Source organism: Camelina sativa, chromosome 6, assembly GCF_030686135.1.
Source record: "Camelina sativa cultivar CO46 ecotype springtype chromosome 6, ASM3068613v1".
In the NCBI taxonomy this organism is placed as follows: domain Eukaryota; kingdom Viridiplantae; phylum Streptophyta; class Magnoliopsida; order Brassicales; family Brassicaceae; genus Camelina; species Camelina sativa.
The window spans coordinates 22,221,556-22,248,485 of NC_141885.1; the positions used below are offsets into that span (position 1 = coordinate 22,221,556).

General features: G+C 35.0%; 5 protein-coding genes and 1 pseudogene across 13 annotated transcripts; 3 read left to right on the forward strand and 3 right to left on the reverse strand.

Annotated features, from left to right (window-relative positions):
• Window positions 1-672: 672 nt before the first annotated feature.
• LOC104792240 (putative WRKY transcription factor 35) lies at window positions 673-3,941 on the reverse strand. Its single transcript, XM_087454058.1, has 3 exons — window positions 3,004-3,941; window positions 2,066-2,206; window positions 673-1,476 (listed from the first exon to the last, which is right to left on the reverse strand). Exons 1-3 carry the CDS (start codon window positions 3,591-3,593, stop codon window positions 894-896), a joined length of 1,314 nt encoding a protein of 437 aa, XP_087310184.1. The 5' UTR covers window positions 3,594-3,941; the 3' UTR covers window positions 673-893.
• A 4,028-nt stretch (window positions 3,942-7,969) lies between these two features.
• On the forward strand, window positions 7,970-9,812 carry LOC147942906 (coatomer subunit epsilon-2-like). The gene is made up of 7 exons (XM_087453677.1): window positions 7,970-8,256; window positions 8,361-8,450; window positions 8,546-8,697; window positions 8,821-8,955; window positions 9,046-9,202; window positions 9,306-9,385; window positions 9,531-9,812. Exons 1-7 carry the CDS (start codon window positions 8,083-8,085, stop codon window positions 9,622-9,624), a joined length of 882 nt encoding a protein of 293 aa, XP_087309803.1. The 5' UTR covers window positions 7,970-8,082; the 3' UTR covers window positions 9,625-9,812.
• A 222-nt stretch (window positions 9,813-10,034) lies between these two features.
• Window positions 10,035-13,268, reverse strand: LOC104792243 (putative UDP-arabinose 4-epimerase 2). Of its 5 annotated transcripts, none has more exons than XM_010518344.3 (10): window positions 12,878-13,083; window positions 12,382-12,478; window positions 12,011-12,135; window positions 11,789-11,902; window positions 11,587-11,694; window positions 11,398-11,489; window positions 11,054-11,290; window positions 10,838-10,967; window positions 10,615-10,759; window positions 10,035-10,525 (listed from the first exon to the last, which is right to left on the reverse strand). In XM_010518344.3, exons 2-10 carry the CDS (start codon window positions 12,437-12,439, stop codon window positions 10,281-10,283), a joined length of 1,254 nt encoding a protein of 417 aa, XP_010516646.2. In that variant the 5' UTR covers window positions 12,440-12,478; window positions 12,878-13,083; the 3' UTR covers window positions 10,035-10,280. The 5 variants fall into 5 exon arrangements, with proteins under 5 accessions (XP_010516646.2, XP_087309805.1, XP_010516647.2 ...); XM_087453679.1 differs by having other exon boundaries at window positions 11,398-11,505; window positions 12,878-13,031; XM_010518345.3 differs by lacking the exon at window positions 12,382-12,478 and having other exon boundaries at window positions 12,878-13,268.
• An 894-nt stretch (window positions 13,269-14,162) lies between these two features.
• LOC104792244 (protein PHOTOSYSTEM I ASSEMBLY 2, chloroplastic) lies at window positions 14,163-16,005 on the forward strand. Of its 4 annotated transcripts, none has more exons than XM_010518348.3 (5): window positions 14,163-14,497; window positions 14,883-15,054; window positions 15,232-15,324; window positions 15,416-15,550; window positions 15,696-16,005. In XM_010518348.3, exons 1-4 carry the CDS (start codon window positions 14,321-14,323, stop codon window positions 15,544-15,546), a joined length of 573 nt encoding a protein of 190 aa, XP_010516650.2. In that variant the 5' UTR covers window positions 14,163-14,320; the 3' UTR covers window positions 15,547-15,550; window positions 15,696-16,005. The 4 variants fall into 4 exon arrangements, with proteins under 4 accessions (XP_010516650.2, XP_010516651.2, XP_087309811.1 ...); XM_010518349.3 differs by having other exon boundaries at window positions 14,212-14,497; window positions 15,416-15,554; XM_087453685.1 differs by having other exon boundaries at window positions 14,212-14,497; window positions 14,886-15,054; window positions 15,416-15,554.
• A 744-nt stretch (window positions 16,006-16,749) lies between these two features.
• Window positions 16,750-17,406, forward strand: LOC104792245 (uncharacterized; annotated as a pseudogene).
• A 224-nt stretch (window positions 17,407-17,630) lies between these two features.
• LOC104699235 (lysine-specific demethylase JMJ15-like) lies at window positions 17,631-22,997 on the reverse strand. Of its 2 annotated transcripts, XM_087453681.1 has the most exons (10): window positions 22,899-22,997; window positions 22,687-22,820; window positions 21,164-21,211; window positions 20,984-21,061; window positions 20,395-20,892; window positions 19,858-20,085; window positions 18,554-19,760; window positions 18,338-18,444; window positions 18,067-18,252; window positions 17,631-17,976 (listed from the first exon to the last, which is right to left on the reverse strand). In XM_087453681.1, the coding sequence occupies exons 2-10, from the start codon at window positions 22,732-22,734 to the stop codon at window positions 17,830-17,832; spliced, it is 2,547 nt and encodes an 848-aa protein (XP_087309807.1). In that variant the 5' UTR covers window positions 22,735-22,820; window positions 22,899-22,997; the 3' UTR covers window positions 17,631-17,829. The 2 variants fall into 2 exon arrangements, with proteins under 2 accessions (XP_087309807.1, XP_087309806.1); XM_087453680.1 differs by lacking the exon at window positions 22,899-22,997 and having other exon boundaries at window positions 22,687-22,869.
• Window positions 22,998-26,930: the final 3,933 nt, after the last annotated feature.

Here is a 26,930-nt window from a genome sequence, read left to right on the forward strand (position 1 = left end):
TCACTATCATGAACTGTTTTCTTAAATTTATATTCGATTTTTAATTTTAGTTTTTGGAGATTATTTTTCAAACATCTCCTTCCCCAAACATTTGTTTAAAGGAAAAATATCAAAAGGCAACATCTTCACAACTGAGAAATTCAATTATAATTAATGGGTGAGTCTGAGTCATGCTACTAATACTGTGGATGGACATCTTCGCTTTGTGTCCCATCCACCAATATTCCTTAACCCCACTTCTCTTGCTCCATCCCAGTACCAGTTTAGCACGCACAAGCACAAATTTATATACACACGTATCACCTATGTGTATATCTATGTCGTTCCATACCATAATTCCTATTAGTTAATTGATTTAGACTAAACTGGATAAATTAATGACCCTAGGATTTATATTAACTGTCTTAACTCTTAACAAGAGCCACATAAGCTCTGGCCACCTCTTGAATTTGAGTTCATTGTATGTAGTTAGAAATAGCTTGTACCAAAAAGCAGTTTTCAAATTATAATTCCAATTGGAATCTGAATTATATCAATTTAATGTGAAATATGAATGCTTATATGACAACAATATTTGGTCTTTTTCTGTAAGCACTGAAAATTAGTTTGGAACTCTAGTCTGAGATCTTCGGTTATAGAAAAAGGAAAGAAAAAATAGTTTTGCTCGTTAAATTTTATAAACAGTCTTTAAAGAAAAATAAAAACACATAAGCTAGCAAAAATACAATGGAGTTTTAGTGAACTAGATGGATCTCATCTAAAAAAATGAATTGTAAATGACTTGAATTCTCTTAATTGGCTACTCGGCGGTGGCATGCGCTAGGACTAATACGTCATTTAGTACAATCGTATCACAAGAATAATATAATTCTATGTTTACATAATTAGAATATTTATAAGGACCTTGAGGAGTCGTCGTCATCAAAGAAATCGCTAAAAACGTCGGGAATGGTCGTTGTGTTATCCATGTTGCCTCCGCCGCTACTGTGAGATAGCAATATATTCAAAGAGTCTCCCTCAAGCTCGTCAAGATTTGCGAAGAAATCCTCCGGCTGATGTTGAAACTCGGGCAACAACTCCGGTCTATACGTATCTTCAACGTCATTATCGAACTCCATATTGTCATGGCGCTCCTCCACCTTCTCCTCTTTAACCCCCGCGGCCGCATAAGGAGGAGGAGTGGAAGAAGAAGGCAAGTGGGACTTATTGTGTTCGTCTTTGTTATTATTGTTTTGGGAGAACCTGGATGAGGGAGACGTAGTTGTGGCTGCGGTTGCGGTTGAGGATTTGGAAGAAAGGTATGATGAGGAGGAGGAAGAGGAACGAGTGGAGCCGGCGAGAGCATTGCGTTGAGTGGGCCACGGATGGTTATGTTCAGAGGTGTAAGTAATGACTAACATTTTTGGATCAGTGCGGCTACGTTCGACTTGTTTCCTAGCTGAACAACCTTTTGAGCTGCTACATCTGTAGTAACCCCTGAGAAACAAAGAATTTATCCTTCAGATAACCATCAAAGACTTTTTTTTTTTGTATATATATCATTTCAGATTTATTATTAAAAATAATAATCATCAATAAATCTGAATGATATCCTAGCTTTTCCGATGGAATCTATATTATGATTATAAGATAAGTGTGCATCAAATGTCCCAATAAGGCATTTAATAGGCTTAATGTGGGCCGTAGAAAATTAAACGAACTTTATACTTTTATAGTTCCATGCTAATGATTGCAACTGCAATATTCTTTGTGAAAGGAGATGCAAAGCTGCAAATTCTACTTACATGTGAATTCTTTTTCAGTGGTTAATCAACAAAAAAAGTATTCCTTTTCTTACGAAACTTGGGACGAAATAATAAGACACAATGGAACTAACCGACATATACATTTTTGTATTAAAAATAGTGATTTTTTCATGTTGTTACAAAACTTTCCTATTGAAAGAACATACTTAATTATATATTTATATATATTCGTAATATGTATAGTCAGTATAGACGATCGCGAACATATAGGGTTATTATAACTATAGAAATGCATGAATATATGTGTGTGTGAGTATTACCTTGGATAAGGAGAACCTTTGATGGGTTTTTGACCGTACTTTCGCCAAGCCCATAGATCAGACGGAACCACTTCTCCACTGGACCGGCTGTTCATCGCCGCTGGAGCTGGTATGCACACCACTTTCTTTGTCTGGCTCTTCCTGCATCCATTTTGAAGACCCATGTAAGTATTACGTCGTCGCTTTTAAAGCTAATTTTGTTATCTATGTTAGTGTGGGTCATGATGAGTTCGGTTTGAGATATGATGGGCATGGGACGTAGTAAATGATCGTTGTTTGGTTACGATGTTTACACTTCATATATGTATCCTGCGCATACTCTTTTTCAGTTTGAAGTCTAAATCTTTATTCAATCAAAATCATCTAAAAGTAAAATGAATATTTTTAAAAATAGCAAAAATTTAACATTTACACCCAAAGAAAAAAACACAAGAAAATAAGATCGTACACAAACAAAAGCAAACAGAATTAAAAATTGAAAAACGAAGAAATACAACATGTAAGATTCGGAAATTTTACATGAAGGGTTGCAAATACATGCACAAAAACGAAACCCTAGTTTCAATATGTCTTATGTTTCATGAAAATAAAAATAGATTAATATGTAAACGTTGAGAATTGGTTTTAATGAACAAATTGCGTTTCATTACAATTAATTTTCTTGACACACTAATTGTAGCATATATCCCATATAGTTTTTTTTCAAAGGATGTAACCTTGGTGAGTAGCCTAATCAAATATGAAACTTAGAAAAAATGGTTGTCATTCGTTATACGTACAACATTAATATAAAATCTCCAAAGGAAAAAATTCAAATATAGTCAATCACATGGTGTTATTATATATTTATCACGACCATGTAACATTAAATGATCTCGTTTAATTAAGAAGGGGAAAATGATAAATAAATCATATAGATCGAATTTTAATCAACTTACCTTCTCTTTATGCCAAGATTCTGAGGGGAAGAGGAGATCTGAATCTGTGAGGATGATGACATGTTGTTACTATTATCGACTAGTAAACAGTTTCTTGGACTGTTAGTGGCATCAACGCGGATCATCCCCCACGGCGAAGTTGGGGCGTTGGAGACGGCTATGGCCGGTGAATTGCAAGTGGATGCATCTTGGGTAATATTGCTTTGCGAGATCCGGATTCTTGGGAAGGCACTGCATTGACTCGTAATTTGGTCGACATCCTCAAAACCCTTTGGCAAGACTGCAAAACTGTTGTTGCTCTCGTTATCTCCGGCACCGGATAAGAAACCGAAGTTGGCCGCGAGGTGGAGGAGAGGATCCGTCATGCTTACGAACGGGTCGCCAAAGGGATTTGTGAGACAGCTGACAGAAGCAGCGGCGGTGGGGAACTCTACGTGGAGATCTGACGTTGGCGGGCGAGACATGCTGCTCGGAGTTGGACCTTCCGGTGGCCCAGGAGATGACACGTGTCCTGAACCAATTCCTCGTACGACGTCTGTTAGGTCTCCTTGGAAGTTGTCCATGTTTAGTAACTCAAAGACGCTGCACATAATATGTATGTATGACGCGTGTTTATGTATATTATATATACACAGAAAAAGAATTAGAAATCCCAAAACCTAAAGAAAAAGTAATTAGGAAAAATGATTTGGAATCAGGTACATATATAAGTTTGGTTATAATTCTCGATCGAGTTTTTGTGGATATATCGGAAAAGAGTGATGACAAGTGATGTTGAATTATTTTCTTGGGGAAAAAAGAAGATGATGAAGAACAAAAAATGGTTGATGAAACGAGAAAGGGGCGCTGACTTTTCAGAATGAGAATATCTTCGACAACTTTTTCATGTTAGAGAGAGAGAGGGGAGATCAGATTATGTAGTCTTTTATATATAAAATGAACTAATTCATGACATTTGATTTAAGTATATATATCTTAAGGAGGTGAAGTGATAATAATTTTAAAATGTATACAAAAATATCAGGATCGAGACATATACGGCCAAGTCTTGTAGTACTTTTTTTGTACACTATATTAGTAAAATATTATCATATAATGTGAAAGGGCATAATGAGATGCTGCACTTGAGAGAAAAAAACAAGTGACTGGGAAGTAAAGAGATCGGCAAATAGCCGCATTTCTCGGAGTCCGTTTTATTTCCATCCAATATGATCAGCCCACGTAAATATTCTGAAATACATTTTGCTGTTGTCTTGAGTACCAAAAAATTTGTTTGTCTGTATGTATTATTGTATTTGTTTATTCTTATAAAAATGAATGATATGGGACTTACTTATATGAATTTTTATTTTATTTTTCTTTCTCCACCCATCTATGATATAGACTGTGTTTTGTTTTGGACAAAATATGATAGACTATGTTATGTGATCGTTTATAATTGATTTCATCTGCTAATTTATGGTCCAGTTATATACATAACAAAACAAGTTATATTCGTTACTGTTATATATTGAATTTTGTCCTTATTCAAGTCAACTGTGGTTGACTTGTTATTTAGCAGGTCATTTCGTGATTTACAGTAACAACAACAAAAGAAAGAGCATAAAGCAGTTTTAGTTCTTATAAAACTAAAAAAGGAGTTGCAATTTTAGTGACTATTATATGCCCTGCACCCTAACTAAAATCATTGTTTAATCAAAATTTTCAGAGGATTATGGGGCTAATAACTAATCAAGAAGAAATCATTAGCTTGCATATAATTACACCGGGAAAGACGAAAGATATGACGAGGAATTCGTTTCCTGTCAGAATCGTATATGACAAAAGAATTCTTATACTACTTATTAGTACAATTTTAACAAGTGTTAATATATATGTAAAGAAATGATCTTGTTTTGTTTTGTTTGTGAATATAATAACACTTTTCCAAACTCGTCCTCTTCGCACTGTTTAGGCATATAACCAAACAATCTCATCAAACAAAATACATAGAATTGTTTTACATTATAAAAGACATTTGATGTAATGTAAGTGGCCAAGACTGGCAAAATAACGACTCTTCGTAATATACGAACAAATATTCTATAATTTATAATTAATCCAATTTCCAAATCTGAGTTGGTTTCTTTGAAAACGAAAAACAATTCTCAGTTGGCTTATGGATGTAGATTGATTTAGTATTGGTGCCAACTAATTATACGTTTGCAGTTATCTCATTCTAGATTTGCCATTTTGTCGCCAACTATATATTTCTATACTACTTACTATTTTCATTGTTTAGATATTCTTTTTTGGACAAACACTTGTTTTCATTTATTCAAAGAAAGCCAAGTACAGAGGTAGCAAAGGATTCAAAGATCCATTGGTTAGATACTATTTACACCAAATTTCTTGAAAACATATATATCTTTGTATGGTGCCGACTAAATAAACTCAAGAATGAAAGTTGTATCATGGGTAATAAATTCCTCACATGGTATTAGCATGTGTTTTTATGCATGTTGGACTTTAATTAATTTGTTTGTATATTTATAATCTCATTCACAATTATTATTGATATACTCGCACTATATAAAATATTGTAACTCACCTAGACACCTACTTGGTTATTTTTTTTTGTCAACTAGCTGGTTAACAACAAACATTTTTGTGTGTTGATTAAATTAAATACAAGAGTTTCGGAGTAGCTTATAGCTGCCAGAATATTATTGGTCAAATTAAAATAACCCATTTCTTAACGGCTTGAGATATAATATAAGTTAACCATTGTGCAAATAAATATTATATGTGCTAATCCCACACATTTAATATATAACTCCCTCTTGATCAAAACATGTAAATGTGTAATGTACTAGTCTATCTATTGTACTCGTTGTGTTCTTACCAAATTCATATATCACAGTGATACTACCAAAATCAAATCATATGGTCTATATGTTGTTAAAAATAAATTCTAACTTTTTCCATTCATTCTAATAAAAGAATGATGAATGAAATGTTTCATATGGTCGATTCTTTTCAGAAAAATATATATATATACATATATAAATCTTTCGCACTCGTTACTTTTTGTCACAGTATATATAACTACCGAGAACAATTGTAACATAAAATAACCACACCTTTCGTCATGTAAGATGTTTCATAGAAAATAAAATTTACCTGTTCCAAAGAGGAAATGAACCCCCACAAAAACAATTAAAATTTCATTTCTTTATAAAAAAAAATCACAAACACTATCAAAATACCTAGTTTTGGAATGTAAAAAAAAAATGGTCGGCTTCATGACAGACACTTAGATCCACGTTCGTACATTACAACCTCATCACTACTATCTTTTATCCCATATTATTTATCATTTTTGTTTTCCTTTTATTTTATTTACATTATCAAATTTATATATCGATTCAATTTGCTCATATTAAACAGTTACAAAATCGACCTATTAATATACATATACACACATATTCATGAATTACGACAGATTTCACTTTCGTTGGAACTTGGAAGTTTTGGAGTTGGATCAAGTTTATAAGTGTGGACTGAAAGTTGAAGCTGTCTTCAACTGCACAAGCTTGTTGTTAAAAAAAACCGCACAATATATACCACTGCTTCAATTGGTGATTCATTCCATTCGGATGAAAATAATGATTCATACCCACAAAAAAACAAGATTAAAGTTTTTTAAAGAAAAAAATTAGACATATGTTTCTATTTGCAATTGATTCCTTTATATGTATAGTCTCTGTGTTTTATTTTTTTGTGCTAAACATTTTGAACAAAATGGAAGTTAAATATATCTTTGTTCAACGTTAAAATATACGTGTAGACTGTAGTTCTCACTTCCCGGCCCTATCGTTTCTTTAGATATTTTATCAAATGAGATAAAGAAAAAAGAAAAAGAAAAAAACAAGCACGACCCATATGATATGAAGCAGGCCTCGTCTCTAATGGCACACAGATTCATTTTTATATGAAACGACATGGACTTATACATTGTTTATATCACAATAATTAGACCAGACGGTGCAAAAGGGCAAAATAAGTCATGCCTCCCTCGTTCTACGGTGACGCATGTTGATGAACGGATTCAATAATGATAATAGTAATAATATCTATTATCCAATACCAATACTAGTATTAAAAAAAAGTTAATAGATGAACATATATTTTGATTGGTAACCACGAAACATGTGTTTTAGATTAGAAACGTATGTTTAGATACAATCAATATTTTAAACAAGCACTTGAAACATATGTATATATGGATTGGCAGAACACGTCATGAGCAGGTCTTCTTTGGATTAGGGATTTCAAATCGCAAACTAGTATTGTATTATAAAAGTGGACAAAAAACATAAAACAATAATTAATCACGAAAATTTTGCATGATAATAAGAACCAAACTGAAGGTGCTTGCTTATTCCACCAAGTAGATAGATTTTACATTTAAAAGGTGCGTGTAAGTAACTAGTAAGTTATGTCTATGACGAGCGTAACACATATTCTATGACTATTCTAGTACAGCTAAAAACCATTACATTGAGAATTGCAAGATGGTCACCAGTACAAATTGATTCAACATTAGAGTAATTGACTAATGTTATTGGGTTGTGTAGCACGTGTACGTACTACTTTGCACATGTAAAATGGATATTGACTTTACGTAAAATCGTACCATTCCCTTTAAGTGCTCCCAAAGTTCATAGAAAAAACAATAGTCATCCTCTTATTATGTATCATAATTCATAAACATGATTATTTTAATTTGAATTACGTAAACTTTAGCTATTTGCTATAATTTTGTTTTAAGTATCTGACTGGTCTAACAAACAGATCATAGCTCGTAACGCAAAATATAAGCCCATAAATTAAAGAACTTGTACTTCGTTATTTTACCACATGAGGCCCAAATCAGATTCATGGTGTCGATTGTACAAATTAAAAGAACAGGGGGCTCTGATGCATAAGCGTTGTAGTTTAAGGGGTTAAATGTTATTAACCCGTTTACTTCGGTGTGTTTTTGTTCGTTTGGTGGTATTAGACTCGAATCTGTGAGACCTTCAGGAAGAAGAAGCAATGGCAGCCATGGGAGCAGGACCAGACCACCTCTTCAACCTAAGAAACAATTTCTATTTAGGAGCTTATCAAACAGCGATCAACAAAAGTGAGATCCCTAACCTCTCTCCGGAAGATGCCGTCGAACGCGATTGCTTCGTCTTCCGCTCATACATCGCTCTCGGTAGCTATCAGGTTTCTCCATTGATTCACCTCCTCGATAACATTGACTTCTTCTGCGGATTCGATTTCGTTTTGTTTGAATCTGTTCTTTGAAATTTTTTGGTGCTGTAAAAAAGCTTGTCATCAATGAGATCGATGAATCAGCCGCTACGCCTCTACAAGCAGTCAAACTCCTCGCTATGTATCTATCGAGTCCTGAAAATAAGGTAACTCAGCTTTTGATTTGTACATGTTATATAGTAGTAGAAATTGTCAAAGAGATTCGAATCCTGATATGGAACGGTTGTTCTTGTTGGTTCAGGAATCAACAATTTCGAGCTTGAGAGAATGGTTAGCAGGTTCAACAATAAGAAACAGTGATACATTGAGGTTGATTGCTGGTATTATATTCATGCATGAGGAAGATTATAATGAAGCTTTGAAGCATACTCATGCTGGAGGAACTATGGATTTGTAAGATTTTTTTTCGAAATTCTTTGGTGGATTGTGATTATATTCTGGTCTGGTGAGAGTGGTTGTTGTGTTTACATGCTCTTTGATTGTTTGTTTGTTTGTTTGTTGCTGCTTTGTTTCTAGGTATGCCTTGAATGTTCAGATATTCATTAAGATGCATAGATTAGAGTATGCTGAGAAGCAGCTTAGAGTGATGCAACAGATTGATGAAGACCACTGTCTCACTCAACTTGCTAGTGCGTGGTTGAACCTGGCAGTGGTATAATGCGAAGTTTTGATCGTTTTTGTTGGGCTTATTTCGCATAAATTTTAAACTTCTTGTACTGATACGATTTATGATGATTTTAGGGGGGGTTCGAAGATACAGGAAGCTTATCTCATTTTCGAGGATTTCACGGAGAAGTACCCGATGACATGCTTGATCTTGAATGGCAAAGCTGTTTGCTGTATGCAATTCGGGAACTTTGATGAAGCTGAAACGCTACTGCTTGAAGCACTAAACAAGGTAACTATAATCAGACTTGCATACCTTCTTCACTGCACTTATATGTTATATCTTGGCTTTTCTGTGTGTTGGCAAGTGTTTATACGAGTTGTGGTGATTGCAGGATGCTAAAGACCCAGAAACTCTTGCAAACCTTGTTGTCTGCAGTCTTCATGTCGGGAAATCATCTTCACGCTATCTAAGGTAAATTTTCATCATCAGCTCGAGTATAAGGCGTCTTTTAGAACTCGCTAAAATTTATTTGAGAGTTATGGTATCCTTGGTTCTTATAAAAATATTGGGTAGTCGCATTAGTTGAGTCCATTTGTATTCCCAAACCTTTTTGCAGCCAGCTGAAACTTTCACACCCCGAACACGTACTTGTGAAGCGTGTATCATCAGCCGAAGACAACTTTGAGAGTGCTGTTCAATCAGTTGCCTGAAGACTCTTCCATGGTTGAAGCTAAAAGAGTTGTGCAGGATCGGTTTGCTGTACCGCATTCTCTATTAGAGTAACCAAACAACCATACTGTCTATTCTTTTCATGATTAGTGTATTAAACAGATTTTGCCAGTGGATATGTTACAGTTACTATCTCATTACGTCTAATATAAAACTTCCACTTCTCGCACTGTCAATTTTGTTTGTCATTTACTTTCGAAGTTAACTGATCCAGATGTGTAACCAAACCAAAGCCTTGAGGGGATTCACGTCCACGGCCAATCTCACCATCTGAGGAATCGATAATTTGAATCCAAACTAAATATACCAAAACAACACAAAAGCTTCTCACTTGGCAAGAAAACTTAAAATTTGCAACCACTGTTTTTCACTTCTCCACCAAGAACCAAGATTTTTAAAAATCTCAATCACAATAAAATATGTGATTGATATAGATTTTATTTGATTAATCAATAATCTCATATATAATCTCTATATATGGTTATGCATACAAAATAGCTAATAATAAACTAGTACTCATAATCTTCTACTACTTTTACTACCATCTATAATCAAGACTCTAAGAATCTCTATAGCTATCATCTACTAGGTGAAGGAGTCCTTGAAGAGTAAATTATCACAAGAAAATGCAGAAAGGTCAGTATTCAGAAACCAAGGGAGACGATCCATAGCCGTTGCGATGAAGCTTTTGCCATCTCCATGCCGTCTCCAAACTCTCATGAAGATTCGTGTGCTTGGCTGTCCAATTCAGCTCTTCTTTGATCTTGCTTGGATCACTGTAAACCTCTGCGTAATCTCCTGCCCGTCTTTCCAAGTAATCAACTTTTATATCAACCCCTGTCGCCTTTTTACAAGCTTCCACAAACTCATTCACTGAGCTACCTGCTTGCACAACAATAATATCACATTTGTCTATATATTTATTCACTTCACTTCCCAAATTTTTTTGCCTACAATCGATTTTTTTATACCTTTCCCAGTACCAACATTGAAGATCCCAACTTTGCGGGGTTTGGCCTTTTCAAGAGCTTTTACATGGGCATCAACCAAGTCCGTGACATCGATGTAATCACGTACGCAAGTCCCATCCACAGTCTTGTAGTCTGTTCCTTTAATCTGCAGATAAAAAAACCAAATAAACATCTACAAAGATCTTTTGTAATGATGACACATAGCAAAGAGCGTGACAATCACCTGCAGCCCGGGAATGATGCCTCGGGCAGCATCAAAGCAAGCACCAGAGATACGTCCATGCTCTCTGAGTTCAGGTCTTGGAGCTTCACCCAGTCTTCCTTCAGGATCAGACCCAATCACATTGAAATATCTGAAAAAAACTCAAACTTCAGGGGAGGAGAAAACAAAAACAGAGCCCTAAACACACACACATAACAAAAGAATTAACTAACAAACCTCAGGATCATAACGGCCATATTGGAATTTTTGGAAAAATCCAAGATGATATCTTCTGCCATCTTCTTAGCCTTTCCATAAGGATTGATTGGGACCTGAGGAGTTTCCTCTGTTATTGGCATCTTCTCAGGCTCTCCATACGTAGCACATGTGCTTGAATATATCAAAGTCTTCACACCGTGAGCAGCCATCGTCTCTAAAACTACCAACGTGTTTGATGTGATATTGTGATAATACCTGCAAATGACATAACATCAAGCTACTTAGCTACTATATATACATATATGATTCACAACAAATTTGACAGTGAAGGTCAAATCTTTCTTGAGAAGGATCAAGCTCACTTGAGAGGAAACTCTGTGCTCTCTCCAACATAAGCAACAGCGGCGAAATGCATCACAGCGTCAAATGCGTTTTCAGAAAATATTTTGTTAACCTGAAAACATTTCTTCCTTAAAAAACACACAAAAAAAAAAGTTTGCCAGTTGTTTTATTAGGGGTCTTATATGTAAAACCACAATGAAGGATCATACCGCATTTGCATCTCCAAGATCAGCATAAATGAATTGGAGCCTTCCAGGTTCTGGAAACAGTTGTTGCAGTATCTTGACTGCAGCGAGGTTCCCTCGAGATAGATTGTCCTGCCAAAAACATAAAAAGATTTACTTTTTTACTTGGATACAACACAAGAAGCATGAAGCTATGTAATGTAAGGCAATGAAGATGCATTTCTACCACAATGGTGACTCGGTATGAATCTTTAAGAAGGCGTAAAGCTGCATGTGAGCCGATATATCCAGCACCACCAGTGACTAGAACATGGGTAACTCCTGGTTCATGTTGAGAGAACTGAAAGATGAATGAAAACATCATAACAACCACTCAAAACATTATTACTTCAACAATGAGAAAGGGTATATCAATAACAAGTTAATAACATTATAGGAAGTAATGTACCACGCTTGGGGTATTGAAGGTTGGGGATTGCTTAAGCAAGAGAATGCACATTGCTGTAAGTGTCATGGCCATAAGAATCTTCCCCATGTAATTGTTGTTCTTCTTTGGGTCTGCAAAATCCAATCCTACACTCCAAACATCACCAACACGTGTGAATTTTGAATCCAAATTAGAAGCACAAACAAAACAAAAAAAGCTTTTGACTTTGAACTGGAGCTAACAAACTCCAAAAAACCTGGAACCTCTGTACCAACTTACCAACCATTGATGTCAACTACTTATAGACAAGAAGGCCTAAAAAGACCTTACCAAAAAAAAAAAAGAAGGCCTAAAAAGATGTGAAAAATCAGAGTTCTATTATAGATGAGTACTTTCAAAAGGCATAGATCTGTTCTGCCTCCCGATTCTTGCTCTGCCAAGATTCAGCATTTTGATTCTTAAAGTACACAGCTTAGTGTTCAGTTTCAGCTGCAAGAGATTAACAACTCGAATGTTTTAAAAACTCACATCTGCAAAAACCTCAGTATTCTGCTTAATTATATGTCTTTTAAATAACTTTGGGAATACGAAGTAACTCCAAAATGGGTTGGTAGGTCTTTCAGAAAAATGAAAGGATAATTAGATATATATAAAAAAACTACTACTACTACTAGTCTACATATGCATATAATCACACCGACACAGAATTTCACAAAAACAAAAAAAGGCCAACATTGTAGCCTGATGATCAGGAAAACAGATGAAAACTCTAGCTAGAAAGCAAAAAATGTTGTAGAAACTGGACTTGATCAAGAAGCAGAAACGGAAGAACAAGAAAGCTTAAAAACGACATTAATATCAATATCAGAGCGAGAGAGAGAGACGAACCTGATAGAGGAGTGATAAAGACTCAAAATTTTCTCGTGGGTTCTCTTCAATAGTAAGAACTAAGAAAGATTCGATCTCAAATTCTAAGCAGAGACGGAGAGGAAAAACGTATAAATAAGGAAAGCAAATAGAGCGGTCTTGACGGTGAAAGACTGAGAGAGAGAGAGCGAAGAGCTATAAAGTTTGCAAGTAAATGATAAAACTTTATTAAATGAGGTGTTGTTTGTTTATATAAAAAGAAGCAGCGAATGAGATTGCAACAGATATTATTAAGGGGACGCGGTGATTGGAACGAGGGAGCCCCAGCATCTGTGCGTCCTCGACGAACTCTCTGCTGACATGTCGGTAAAAAGACTCTACTACGTGTCTTTCACTTCATGGCCAAAACTTTACGACCTCTTGACAAAACACCATTATTACTATGTACAAATTTATCGAAATTGTTACTATAATGATATATTGATATGAAAAACAAATATAGGTGGCTGTTAGTATCGTTGCATGTGAAGTACTTTTATTCAATAAATTATAAAATATTTGAAGTGATTGTAGTATAAAATGAGAAATTATGTTTAATCAGAACTTTTGAAACATTTTCCAAAACTGAGTGTTATAGATTTATTATAGTTATACTAATTTGTACTTATTTTATATTGTAAGCATAACTATTAATGATTCTAGGTGAATTGCATGAAAAAATTAGAAAATCCAAATTCAAAAGGACATCACTGTAGTTTTATTTCGCAGTTAATATATTTATCTCAAAAATATACAAACTGATAACTGTTTTTTGTTTATTATAAAATAGTGGAACTTTTAATATGGAAAAATAATTGACTTCATTGCATTTAGACAAGTTTGCAACTACATCTTTGAACAAGCAAAGCAACCGACAGTAGTACCCATGCACATTGACTTGTTAGATCTTGAGACCATATATTCCTCCCTCTATATATTTCGATTCTTTATCATATACATCTACATTCCATTCATTTACTATTAAACTAATTTCATATTTAAAAATTGAATTATACTAGCAAGTTAAAAAGACCATATTTATTAAAAATGAAGTGAAGTGAACAACCATATTTGTGTTCTATTAAAAATGTGATATAAAAAAGTAAATAAAATAAAAATGTGTAAAAAAAAAAAATTCTTTATGAAACAGCAAATTTAAACTTAAACCTTAAACTCTTCAGGTCTGTTATGGAGCAGGCCTAACGGGACTAGGCCTTTTAAAACATCTCTGCGTTTTTTTATTGGTTCAAAATGAAAATAGTTAGAAATTTTGAGATTGAAAAGTACACGTACCAATCTGTAAAAGTTATTAAAGTAGGTGCAACAAAACGAAAATATCTGAAACATCCTTTAGATGGTTTTGGGTGTCTCTCTGGTTCGCCAGTAAAATTATGACCGCAGACTGAAAAAAAAAAAAAAAAAAAAATGGCGGCATCATCGTCTCATCTCTTCTTCGCACTCCCTTCGTCGCGTCTCCATACACCTTCTCCAGCTGCACCAAACCGGAACCGAGTCCGTGTTCTTGCGAAATCATGCCCGGAGAATCAGACCTTCGATTCGGACAATTCAGATTCTTCCTCGGAGACTTCCAACAAAACCCAGGTTAATGATCTAACTTGGCCTTTCTTCGTGCAATATTCCGAGTTAGGGTTTAGGAGATTTGTACCAGCTGCAAAAATTAAAATTCAAATGATCGTTTCGACTCTGTGATGGTTTTAATTTGGTGACTTACTTTATACACAGCTACTTGATTTGTCACATTCTCTAGTTACTATTGTGTGTATTGTCCTAAGAGAAGAAATTTCAAGTCTTGGTCTTTAGTTCTGCTACAAATTTGTGTCTTTGTTACTGTTCACTGTAAATTTGGAGCTGAGCAAGTTTTTAGTTGTGTTTGGAAGTGCTTCCATTAGCTCTTAGTCTTAATTTCTAGTATTGAATTTAAAAATTGAAGTGGAGACTTGACTTGGCTTTGTGTTCTTGGCTGCAGCAGGGTGATCAGAAATCGGTGTCACGGAGACAGTGGATGACGGCATGTGTGTGCGGATCTGCAGCTTTAATTAGCAATGCTTATACCTTTGTCTCTGTGGAAAGTGCAGCTGCTTTAGACAAGAAACCAGGAGGTTCTTGCCGTAACTGTCAGGGCAGTGGTGCTGTTCTTTGTGAGTCTCACTCTTCTTTGTTTTCATATTGAGCACCTTGCTATATTAAAGGTCATATTGAGCGAGCACCTTGCTATGTTTTAATGTTCTCTGTGTTTCCATTTGATGTACCTCATGAGCTTACTACTGATGCCATCATGCCCATATGGTTTTAACTGTATTTTCTTATGATATTAGGTGATATGTGTGGTGGTACAGGAAAATGGAAAGCTCTCAACCGGAAACGTGCCAAAGATGTGTATGAGTTCACTGAATGTCCAAATTGTTACGGTTTGTATCTCTTTCCTACTATTTCTTTAGTTTGGTGACGCTTGGGACAATGGATTTCCCTGATTAACTGGTGGCTCCTATTGCAAATCAGGTCGGGGTAAGCTTGTTTGCCCGGTCTGTTTGGGTACAGGTTTACCAAACAACAAAGGTCTTCTTAGAAGGCCTGGTGCTCGCGAGCTACTCCAAAAGATGTACAATGGTCGGCTTCTTCCCGATTCATGAGCAGGTAGGTATGAGTTCATTTTAAGACTTTCACATGGAGATTATTGGTCCGTTTACGAATGAAAAGCTTGGTGAGGACATACTATACTAGCATAAACCACTATAGTTTTTCCTGTTTCTCATCCTTCCTTCTCTTGGACTTCTCACAGATTGTGTGACTGCAAATCTTGCTTTTAAGCACAGAGTCAATAGACATGATTACAGCAGCGGAAAAAAAACTTACACATTGAGGAAGCATGGAAAGTATAGAAGAATTTGAACAATTCAACATGTTTTTGTAATGTTGCTAGGTTTATGTTGTAAATTCGATAATCCTTAAACTTTCCTTCTCCCGCAGACCCTGATCACCAACATGAACCATAAACGAGTCCCTGAGCAAATGCTTAGGTATGAGCCGAAGAAAAATGTGAGTGTTAAGTGTATATGCATGATAAGGTCTCTTGGCCTTACTAGTTACTACTTCTTCCGTCCTTTTTAGCCTCATGGCCCTCATCAATATTATATAATACGCACACTTAATTATGGATTTAGGCATATAAATTCGCACTCATTTGTACTTCATATTTATGGACCTCTAAATCTACTACTCCATCACAAAACAATGCCTTGGACACTCTTCAAATTTTCTAGAACCATATATGTTCCTTACATACCCATCATTTCATATTCAAAAACAATAAGTCTAGTTGGACTTAACAAGAAACAAACCAATGTTTAGAAAGAAAAAAAAAACAATTTCGCTAGGGTTCGGTAAGCATACAATGATACAATCATACAAATGTACAAAACAATAAATAGGATAGTGAAATGTGAATGTTAAGAACATGTTAAAATGTAAAAAATACAGCTGGTTTCGATATAATTAGACTAATTCAATGAGCTCTAACCAAGCTGCATGAGACACACATGTTCATGTGCATGCCTCTATATTTATTATTAGTCAATTTTCATGTTTCTCCTTCTGTTTTCAACCAATTTTCATGTCAAACGTACTGTTATTTTTATTGGAAAAGTATGCATGCAGCAGCCAACATGCGATGCACATGCATTTGTAATTGTTAAATCAGTCCACTGATTTTCGAATTCGGTACATTCGATGTTTTATAAATATTGGCACCATTGAATTGCGTTTTGTACGTAGGTAAAATATTTTTAAAACAATTTAAATTTTCGTTAACTTGTGTGAAAAAAAAAAAAATACCAATGAAAAAATCCATAGGCCTATATATACTCCTCACACTAAACCTCAGCTAGCTATTGCAACAGACAGAAGCAGATTAAAAAAAAAAAAAAAACACACAAAAATGGCTTCTTCAGTCATCACTATAGCCCTAACCCTAATCATGATCTTCAACCTCACGCCGAAAGCAACCGTTGCTCGTCGTCTCAGCGATCAGAAGCCGAGTGATGAAAGGGTAGCCACCACTTCCGACGAAGCGAATAACCTGCCTTTTCCACCCGGGTTGCCATTCAGCGGCGTTCCTCCGTTACCGTCACTTTTTCCGCCGTTTGTGCCTTCTCCATTCCCTGGAAACATCCCGTCCCACGTTTACCGTTTCCGTTTCCGATGCCGTCATCACCTCCGGCGCCATCTATACCTGGCTTCCCTGGCTTTAATTTCCCTCCCCTGCCGTTCCTCACGCCGCCACCTTCGTGAACGTATAGGTTAATTAACGCCGTTGTTATAGTAAATAACTATCACGTTTGAAATAAACTCATGGTAATATCGAAAAGGATCATGTGTACTCGATGATAGTAGTATAAATATAAATTATGAAAAATTAGTTAAGATATAGAGTATTTGTCGTGTCTGTATCACAATGTTGATCTAATTAATGAATAAAGACTTCGGTTTGACCAGTTTTAGCCCTGAATTAAGATCTTGGTTTAAATCGGATCTTTGGTTTGTCCGGTTACATTTTACAGTTGAACCAGACAAAACCGAATTGGTACGGCCGGTCGCTACTTAGACGTTGAACAACAAAAGTTACAATATTGCAGTTAGATGAGAGAGAGAATATAATGCAAGGATTCGATCTCGATGAAAAGAAGTCTAAGGAAAGGAAAAATTGGAGAGAAGGAAACATTTCAATGTTGTTGTACTCATAATCGATAACCTTCCCAGGTGGAAGAAACTATAGTTATAATTACAACTCAATCCTAACAAGTCTTTATCATAAAACTAGAAATTAGGTCCATAAACGGTAAAGGCCCACTTGAGCCCATTATTCAATATCTTAATCATAATAAGTTCATAACACTCTCTCTTCTGACAAATATTCTTCAAGTACGGTTCAAGTCGGACTCAAAAGGTCTTCCTTTGATGGATTTCAGTATCACGGCATATTCATTCATTTCCAACGAATCCTTCTCATTCTTATGGTTCCAATACTCCTCTAGGCGATGGTTCGGGTCAAGAGCCTCAGTGGCCTGGAGAGATGAAGATGATAAACTTGTGTTAGAGAGACCAGGTATCAAACACAAGACCCTAAAAGTCGATTCGATTAGTTAAAATTTTACCTGAATTACAAACTCAGAGCGGAAACCGAACATTTGTAGCCCGTCGATGTTTTCCAATGTTTGAACATTTTGTCCTTGGCTGCTGCGTTCTGTTCTCTCTTTGTTAACCCTCTTCAACACCATTTCCCAGCATTTCTGAGCTGAGACATTACAGAAGGTCTCTTCTTGAGACCCTTCCAAAGTAACCTGAAACGTTATTAACCAACACACAATATAATGTAAGGCAAATTCCAAGCCTAACACAAACCAATAAGAATTGAAGGGCTCTTACCCTGAATAGTGGACCATTAGATCCTGCATCTTCTTCAATCTCAGACATGTAACAGCTAATTCTCATTGGATCTAGCACGTTATAGAACTTAACCCGACTCTTAAACCCTGTACAAAATAAAGTACCACAAACTTAAGCTCTTTCGACTCATGCATATGTGCATTAATGAAATTTATCTTAGGTTATTATAAATGGTTTAGGGAGATGTGCATGCACCTTTTGGAAATATAGCATGCTTGCTATACCAAAGATCTCTGATAACCAAGGAACCGAGATTTATAGGCTCGATAGAGAGAGCAAAGTTCATCATGGATGCATCATCACTGGTCTCTGAAGAAGCATTCAACTCCTCATCCAATTGAAAGTCAAGATTCACATCAAAATCACGAATTCTATGTGGTTCTTCCTCAACGGTAACCGGACTAGATTCTTCCTTCTGAGAGCTCTCTGAAGAAGAAGAACCGAACTGAAACTCAAGATTGGGATCAAAATCACGTCTGATCCCTGGTTCTTCCTCAACGATAACCGGACCACATTCTTCGATGGATTTAGAAGTCCATGTTATATTATCATCTGATTCATAACCTTCAAATGCTCTGGCCAATGAGCTTAACTCATCTGCGGTGTAACGATAGAGGATGAAACGATCACTCTTTTCACATGAACAAAGATCGTTCGCGTGTTTCGTGCAAGTGTATTCTCCTATAGAGCACTTGGTGCAGCCGGAAGCAGTGAGATGCAAGTCACTTAAGCAAAAGACGCATTCCTTTTCACAGTCCAAATCAAACTCCTTCTCCATTTTTAGGTAGCTGAAACCATTTCCAAGAGCCTCAATTCTTCCTTCTTCTAGACGCAACCGAGCCTCATCAATTGCCTTAGTAAGTTCACCATTCTTCCCACAGAACGTCTTCCATCTTAAATACATTGTTTTTGCTTTCCCAAGAGGTGAGACTTCACGAAGGGACTTAACAGCTTTATATTCACAAAGGAACTTAACAGCTTCAGAAGCTGCTCCGAGGAGAAGCTTGTCATGGGATAGAGAAGTTTTCCTGGTCTCTTGGCTATAAAGTTCGATAGCATTCTGTCCGTAAGGCAACCAGTCAAGCGTAGCCAAATTCACTGCTTCTGCACAGTTGAACCCGGTGTTGAATCCGGAGTGATATGCCCTAGGGAATGTTACAATAAATTCCCCTGCTTGCTGAACCGCTCGGTAAACCGGAACCTCCTCAGCTTTCAAGATGGAAGGAGAGAACTGAGTAACAAGTCCATGAAGTAGATCAGGTTGCTCCTTAAACAGATCTGGTAGATGTCTTCTCATCGCCTGCTCCAGCGCAGTTGCATGGCTTCCTGGAACTCCATACCATACTTTTGGGGAGCCAAAGTGATTATAGTTCACTGAATATAGGTGATGGTCCTCGACATGCTGTTACGAGAATAAAAAAATAACAAACATTTTTGGTGAAACTGAGAAAACCAAAAATAAAATAAATGATTAGAGATCTGTGAGAGTGTGATCTTACCCAACAAAACGTCGAGAAACACATGCCAACATAGAGCCATGGCACGACAACACCTGAGATATCACAAGGCTCATACGACAATAAAGAGCCAGGAAGACGAGGTAAGTTATTCAAGTTCCAACCAGAATATATGTATTGATCCACTTCAGTATCTCCAGTCAACATGTTGACTCCTTTGTAAAATCCACTTCCAAGCACCCGTCTCTCCAAGTCTGCCCCATAGTAGACCTGCCAACCACAGGTGACAGGACATCTAATGACAAAGCTGTTTACATAAACAACTAGCTATCTGGTTTTTTAGTTATATTTTAAGAAACGCTTATAACATTTTCATTTTTAGTTATTGTTTTGGGCTCAATTTTTTTTTTTTCAAGTCACAGAAATCTTTTAAGAAACCCACAAAATCTCTTATATAGGGAAGAATCTATTAAAATCTCATTTTTCCTATTTTTTATGATATGGTCTACTTATTTTTAGAATCATGAATCAAAAACCAAAAATATGTAGCCAGCCAGTCAAGGGGAATGTAAAATGTACCTCGACTTCATCTGTTGGTTGCTCAATGATCCTCCAGTACTCTCCTTCGATTTCGTTAACAGATGGGGCCCATTCGGTATCTGCAGCATTGTCTTTTCTTTCGAAGTATGATTTCTTGAAAGATCGATCATATTTCTCAAACTCCTTAAGAGTGAAATCTGAACCAGAGTTGAAACCAAATTTCTCTTCTTCGGTCTTCTCGGGAGAGGAAACAGAGCTAGAGACAGAGCCATGTATTTTCTTGGGTAAAGCCACACTCGGCTTTCTTCCTCGTTTACGTTTTCTTCCCTTAGGTTTCTCCTTCTTCTTCATGGCCTCTCTGTTCTGAAGCAGATCCACAATCTGAATACGGGTTGGGAACTTTGTCTCCTCCCATAAATTTCTCTCCATAAGCCGACAAGGAGGACACCATTTCAGAGGTGGTACGATTCGACAAATACCATACGGTTCGGCTAAGTGACGTATGCTTTCAATGTAAGCAATTGTATCTTCAAACTCCTAATAACCAAAATTCAGAATAAAAAAATATGGAAAAAACAAAACATCAACATAACCTCTGAAACACAAGATGGAGAACAATTAGTAATACCTCTGATGAAGGGTGGAATGTAATAGCTTCATCAATGTTTGGCCTCTTAGCTTTAGATGGATCCCATCTAGCAAGAACCTACATTATGTCAAAAATAGGTATTTGTAAGCCTTTATGGACTACATTGGATTGGTGCAAAGTAAAGTTTACGCTCAGCTCCGAGAATCACTTTGGCCTTACCTTCCGATGACGGGGACTAGTAGGAGGGTCTACATTAGTGTCCTTGTCCTGAAAAAAAAAAAAGGACATTAGTATGCTTGAGAAAAAAATCAAGAGAAAATTAAGATGGAGGAGACTACACTTTGATAACGAAAAACCTCACAGTTGGATTCCAATACTAAATTCAAATATAGTGATGGTGACATTAATATGCTTGAGAAAAACATCAAGAGAAAATTAAGATGCTAGGAGGACGCTACATTCTGATATCAAAAAACCTTAGAGTCGGATTTCCAATAAATCCAAATAGCAAAAGTAAATGAAAGCAAAATGGTGATGGTGAAATTAGTATGCTTGAGAAAAACATCAAGTGAAAATTAAGATGTTAGGAGGAGGCTACACTCTGATATTGAAAAACCTGAAAGTTGGATTTTCAATAAATAAAAATAGCAAAAGTAAATGAAAGCAAAATGGTGATGGTGAAATTAGTATGCTTGAGAAAAACATCAAGAGAAAATTAAGATGCTAGGACGAGGCTACATTCTGATATCAAAAACCCTCAGAGTCGGATTTCCAATAAATCCAAATAGCAAAAGTAAATAAAAGCAAAATGGTGATGGTGAAATTAGTATGCTTGAAAAACATCAAGAGAAAATTAAGATGCTAGGACGAGGCTACACTCTGATATCAAAAACCCTCAGAGTCGGATTTCCAATAAATCCAAATAGCGAAAGTAAATGAAAGCAAAATGGTGATGGTGAAATTAGTATGCTTGAGAAAAACATCAAGAGAAAATTAAGATGCTAGGACGAGGCTACATTCTGATATCAAAAACTCTCAGAGTCGGATTTCCAATAAATCCAAATAGCGAAAGTAAATGAAAGCAAAATGGTGATGGTGAAATTAGTATGCTTGAGAAAAACATCAAGAGAAAATTAAGATGCTAGGACGAGGCTACACTCTGATATCAAAAACCCTCAGAGTCGGATTTCCAATAAATCCAAATAGCGAAAGTAAATGAAAGCAAAATGGTGATGGTGAAATTAGTATGCTTGAGAAAAACATCAATAGAAAATTAAGATGCTAGGACGAGGCTACACTCTGATATCAAAAATCTAAATAGCAAAAGCACATGAAAGCAAAATGGTGCACGGGAAACCATGACTCATGAATCAACATTAGTAAATCAGATAAGTAACAGAGTGCAACATTTAAGGCAAAAGTCATAATGCAAAACCTACTTTACAGTCTCAATATTGTCAAATCAAGTATGTCAATATAGAGTAAGATCTGTAGCAATAACTATACCAAAATGACAATACTATATACATGATTCAACAATAAATCATCCTCATAACTACTCGCAATTAATCGATGAGATCTTTAGAACTATGGGATTATTCGAAGAATCATCCTTAGAACTACACGATTGATTGATAAATCATCCTTCGAACTACACGATGAATCGAAGAATCATTCTTAGAACTATGCGATTTTTTCGATGAATCATCATCGAAAACATATAAAGAACATCAAAAGCTTACCTCTTGGATCTGAGCAACACTGAAAGGTTCCATCGAATTGAAACCCATCACTTCATTCCACAAAACCAAGGGGACCCTAATAAGAACCGAGAAGACAAAAATGAGGTACCCCAGAGGATCAGACAACCCTAACCCTAAATCCAATTAAAGTGGTCAGCAAATGGTTAAAAACATATTTATAATAATAAGAATAAAATCTGAAGATATCATACCAATCAAAAGGACAGGTCAAAATCTCTTATCCCAAACTGTGAGTCTGTGACCATAAAATAGCTTAGGCAAGTAAAAGAAAAATAAAATACCCGGAATTTGGAAAATTAATTGACCTATTAGTAAACTAGTATTGTAGTAAAGTAGTAATGAGTAAAGGAGAAGCAATCCAGAACAAAAGCTAACCGATTAATTACCAGATAAAAATAAATTTACCATTAAAAAATACATAGATGACTTAAATTATCGAAAATAAGTTGTTAATAAAAGGTACTAAGACTATATAAGTTCACCTACGAAACTTGTGCGCTAAGTGTCTTTAAAATTAAATCACCCTGATTTATCGCATAACATATTCAAATATAATGAGCTCAGTATTATTATTAACATACTATAAAAATTGGATTTTTTTTTTAGCGTATTTAGACAGAGATAGACAAAATAAGAAGATAGAAGCGAGACTGTGGGAAGAGGACGAGGAAGATGGAGCACAAATAACCGCCAAAAACTTAAAAAACTCGTACGTACAATTCATTTTAATTTTTAAGTCAAAGGTACGACATAGACCCTCCACTTCTATGTTATTTACATTTTTGTGACCTTATTCTCTTCTTTCTCCTCTTTTGTCCCTCTTCCGTAGATTTTGTATGACATTTGATTTTTCGGTTCGGTTTGCTTCGGTTCAATTGAGCTAATTTGATTTTTTGGTTCAGTTGTGGTACTTTGATTCGGGTTCAAGTTTTTTAGATTTTGGAATATTATTCTGGAATAGATCAACTTTTGTATATATATTATTTGTATTTAATTAAAATTATAATCTTTGGTAAATTTAGGTCTAGCTGGTTTGATTTCTCGGCGGGTTTTGGTAAGATTATGTTCGGTTTATTTGTGCGGTAGAAAATCCAACTAGTACCATTGTGCTCGAGACTAAATGAAACATGTCTGAGTTAAAGAGAAAATGGTTGAGTTAAGAATGTAACCCAACAATAATTTTGGCCGAGTTTCTACTTGATGGTTGATTTGTCAAAAAATTGACTGAGTTAATACTTTGACACGTCTCAATTAAGCTAATTTTATTCTTTGGTTCAGTTGCGGTACTTTGATTCGAGTTCAAGTTTTTTTGATTCGGGTGCCGAGTTAGTAGCAAAAGATCAGTTACCAGAATAACATGCAATTACGGCCGACTTATGAAGCGATACGGCTAAGTTACGTCATTAAACGGCTGAATTTGGCAGTCATGTTTTTTGTTTTTTAATTACTGTAATAATATTTATGTTGCGATTGACTTATAGTTTTGTTTGGTGGCTGGTTTCATTAGGTTGATTTACATGTTCGCTTGGTGGCTTTCTTGCCACTTCATCATTAAAAAAATGACGTCGAATGAATCATTCCATGTCATCATCACCAAAAGAAATATGAAACTATTTTTTCTAGTTGTATTGTTCTTCACCTTGTTCAAAAAGGATTTACATGTTTTTTACCTTGTTCTTCACCTTGTTCAAAAAAGATTTACATGTTTTTTACCTTGTTCTTCACATCAACAGAGATATCCATAACTTAATTTTTGAACATACAATTTGTTATCGTCTTCCTCATTATTCTTCATTTTCTTTCTTCATGCTCTGATTATGTGATGGATCCGGTTCCAGTAATTATTGTTTTCGATAATTGGGTAAAAAACACAAATATGTATTTAATACCGACGATAGAGGGTGTAGAGTTGTGCAGATAGATGCGAAAAAGTTGTCGATGTAGTATTGTTGTAATACATTTGTTTACTTTCAGTTTCTTTCTTGTAATAACTTAGCCGAGAAGCAATATAAATCGTTTGTTAAAGTTCAGTTTTTTTTCTTTTAATAAGTCAGTCGCAAGCAATATAAATCAGCCGTCATATGAATTTACACAACATTTCGTCTTCCGTGAAGTATTATAACTCAGCTGCAAAGCAATATAAGTCAACCATCTTATGAATCTACGCAACCTTTCATCTTTTGTGAAGTATTATAACTCAGCGGCAAAGTAATATAAATCAACTGTCATATGAATCTATGCTATCTTTCATCTTTCGTGAAGTATTATACCTCAGCTGCGAAATAATATAAATCAGGCGTCATGTGAATCTACACAACCTTTTTTCTTCCGTGAAGTATTATAATTTAGCCGCAAAACAATATAAATCAGTCGTCATATCAATTTACGCAACCTTTCGTCTTCTGTGAAGTATTATAACTCAGCCGCGAAGCAATATAAATCAGCTGTCATATGAATTTACACAATCTTTCGTCTTTCATGAAGTATTATAACTCAGCCGCGAAGCAATATAAATCAGCCGTCATATGAATCTACGCAACCTTTTATCTTCCATGAATTATTATAACTCAGCAGCGAAGCAATATAAATCAGTCGTCATATGAATCTACGCAACGTTTCATCTTCCATGACAACATTATAACTCAACCGCAAAGCAATATAAATCAGACGTCATATGAATCTACGCCACCTTTCATCTTCCGTGAAGTATTATAACTCCGCCGCGAAGCAATATAAATCAGCCGTCATATGAATCTATGCAACATTTTATCTTCCGAGAAATATTATAACTCAGCTATCAAATCGAATATATCTAACAAATCAATCACCATATGTAAATCAACGACAGCGACAACAGTCGTAAAACATCGATAAAAACCGTCAATAAGCCGAAAAAACGGTTAAATCACGGACTATTGTCGGAACACTAAAAAACAAAGATTTGACACATACCAGAACACGAAAATATGAACACAAGTGTAGACGTAATGAGACATCAATGACGAGGGAGAGAGGGAAAGAGAGAAAAGACGATATTAATTGTAGTTACACGCAGTACACTAAATATATTAGCCCTGGGATTTTAAACCGAACCGAACCGAACCGAACCGATATTTTTGGTGTTCGGTTCGGTTTCGGTTATGGCGGCTGAACTGATCGGTACAATTTTTTTTTTTTCAAAAAAACCAAAATATTTTGGTTCGGTTTTCGGTTAACCGTTTTTTTTTTTAACTTTTTTTTTTAATTTTTTTAAATTTTTTTTAGGAAAAAAACTAATAAAACCGAAATTTACCCTAAAATAACCGAATTTACCCTAAAATAACCAAAATAACCGAAACCGAAAAAACCAAAATATTTGAAATAAAACCGAAAAACCCGAAATTATCTCTAAATAACCGAAAAATCCGATTTTTTCATGTTTTTAATCAAATTTTGGTTAATTTCGGTTTTGAAATTTTAAAACCAAATTAACCGAGAAACCGAAATAACCGAACCGAAATATATTTCAGTTCAATTCGGTAAGATTTTCAAAACTCAAAAAAACAGAAAAACCGAAATAACCGAACCGAATTCACCGAAATAACCGAAGTCCCAGGCCTAAAATATATGAGTAAATGTTTTTAAAATATATAATCTATATATATAAAGTTAACTTTGCTCACTTCTCCCTCCTCCGTATCAACATCCACCTAATCAATTTTTTTTGTATAAAAATATTATTTTTAATATCCATTCATTGCATATTTATTACTTATAATTAATAATAATAAAAAAAATAACGAATTAACTAAATTTAAATAAATTTTAAAATAGTATAAAAATAATATAATATTTCTAGTAAATAATATAATATTTCTAGTAAATAATAAAATTAATAACTATCTAAAATGAATTAAGTAAAATAAATGAAAATTTTAAAATAGTAAAAATAATACTATAAATTTGTTTTAGTAATAATGTTATTATTAAAATTATAACCAAAAAAATGATTATATTCCAAAATTTATAATGGGTTAATGAGTTTTAGAATGTTAGTAAGATTTTAATGCATGGTGGAGTAAAAAAACAAGTTATGTAATTGTATTTATAAAAATCTAAACATGAAAGAAAATTGAAGTAAAATATTAGTTTCTAAAAAACATATACCATCAAGATATCTTATTAAATTTTACTTATATCACAGAAAAAAATTAATTACTTAACTTAACTTAACTTTTAATTTT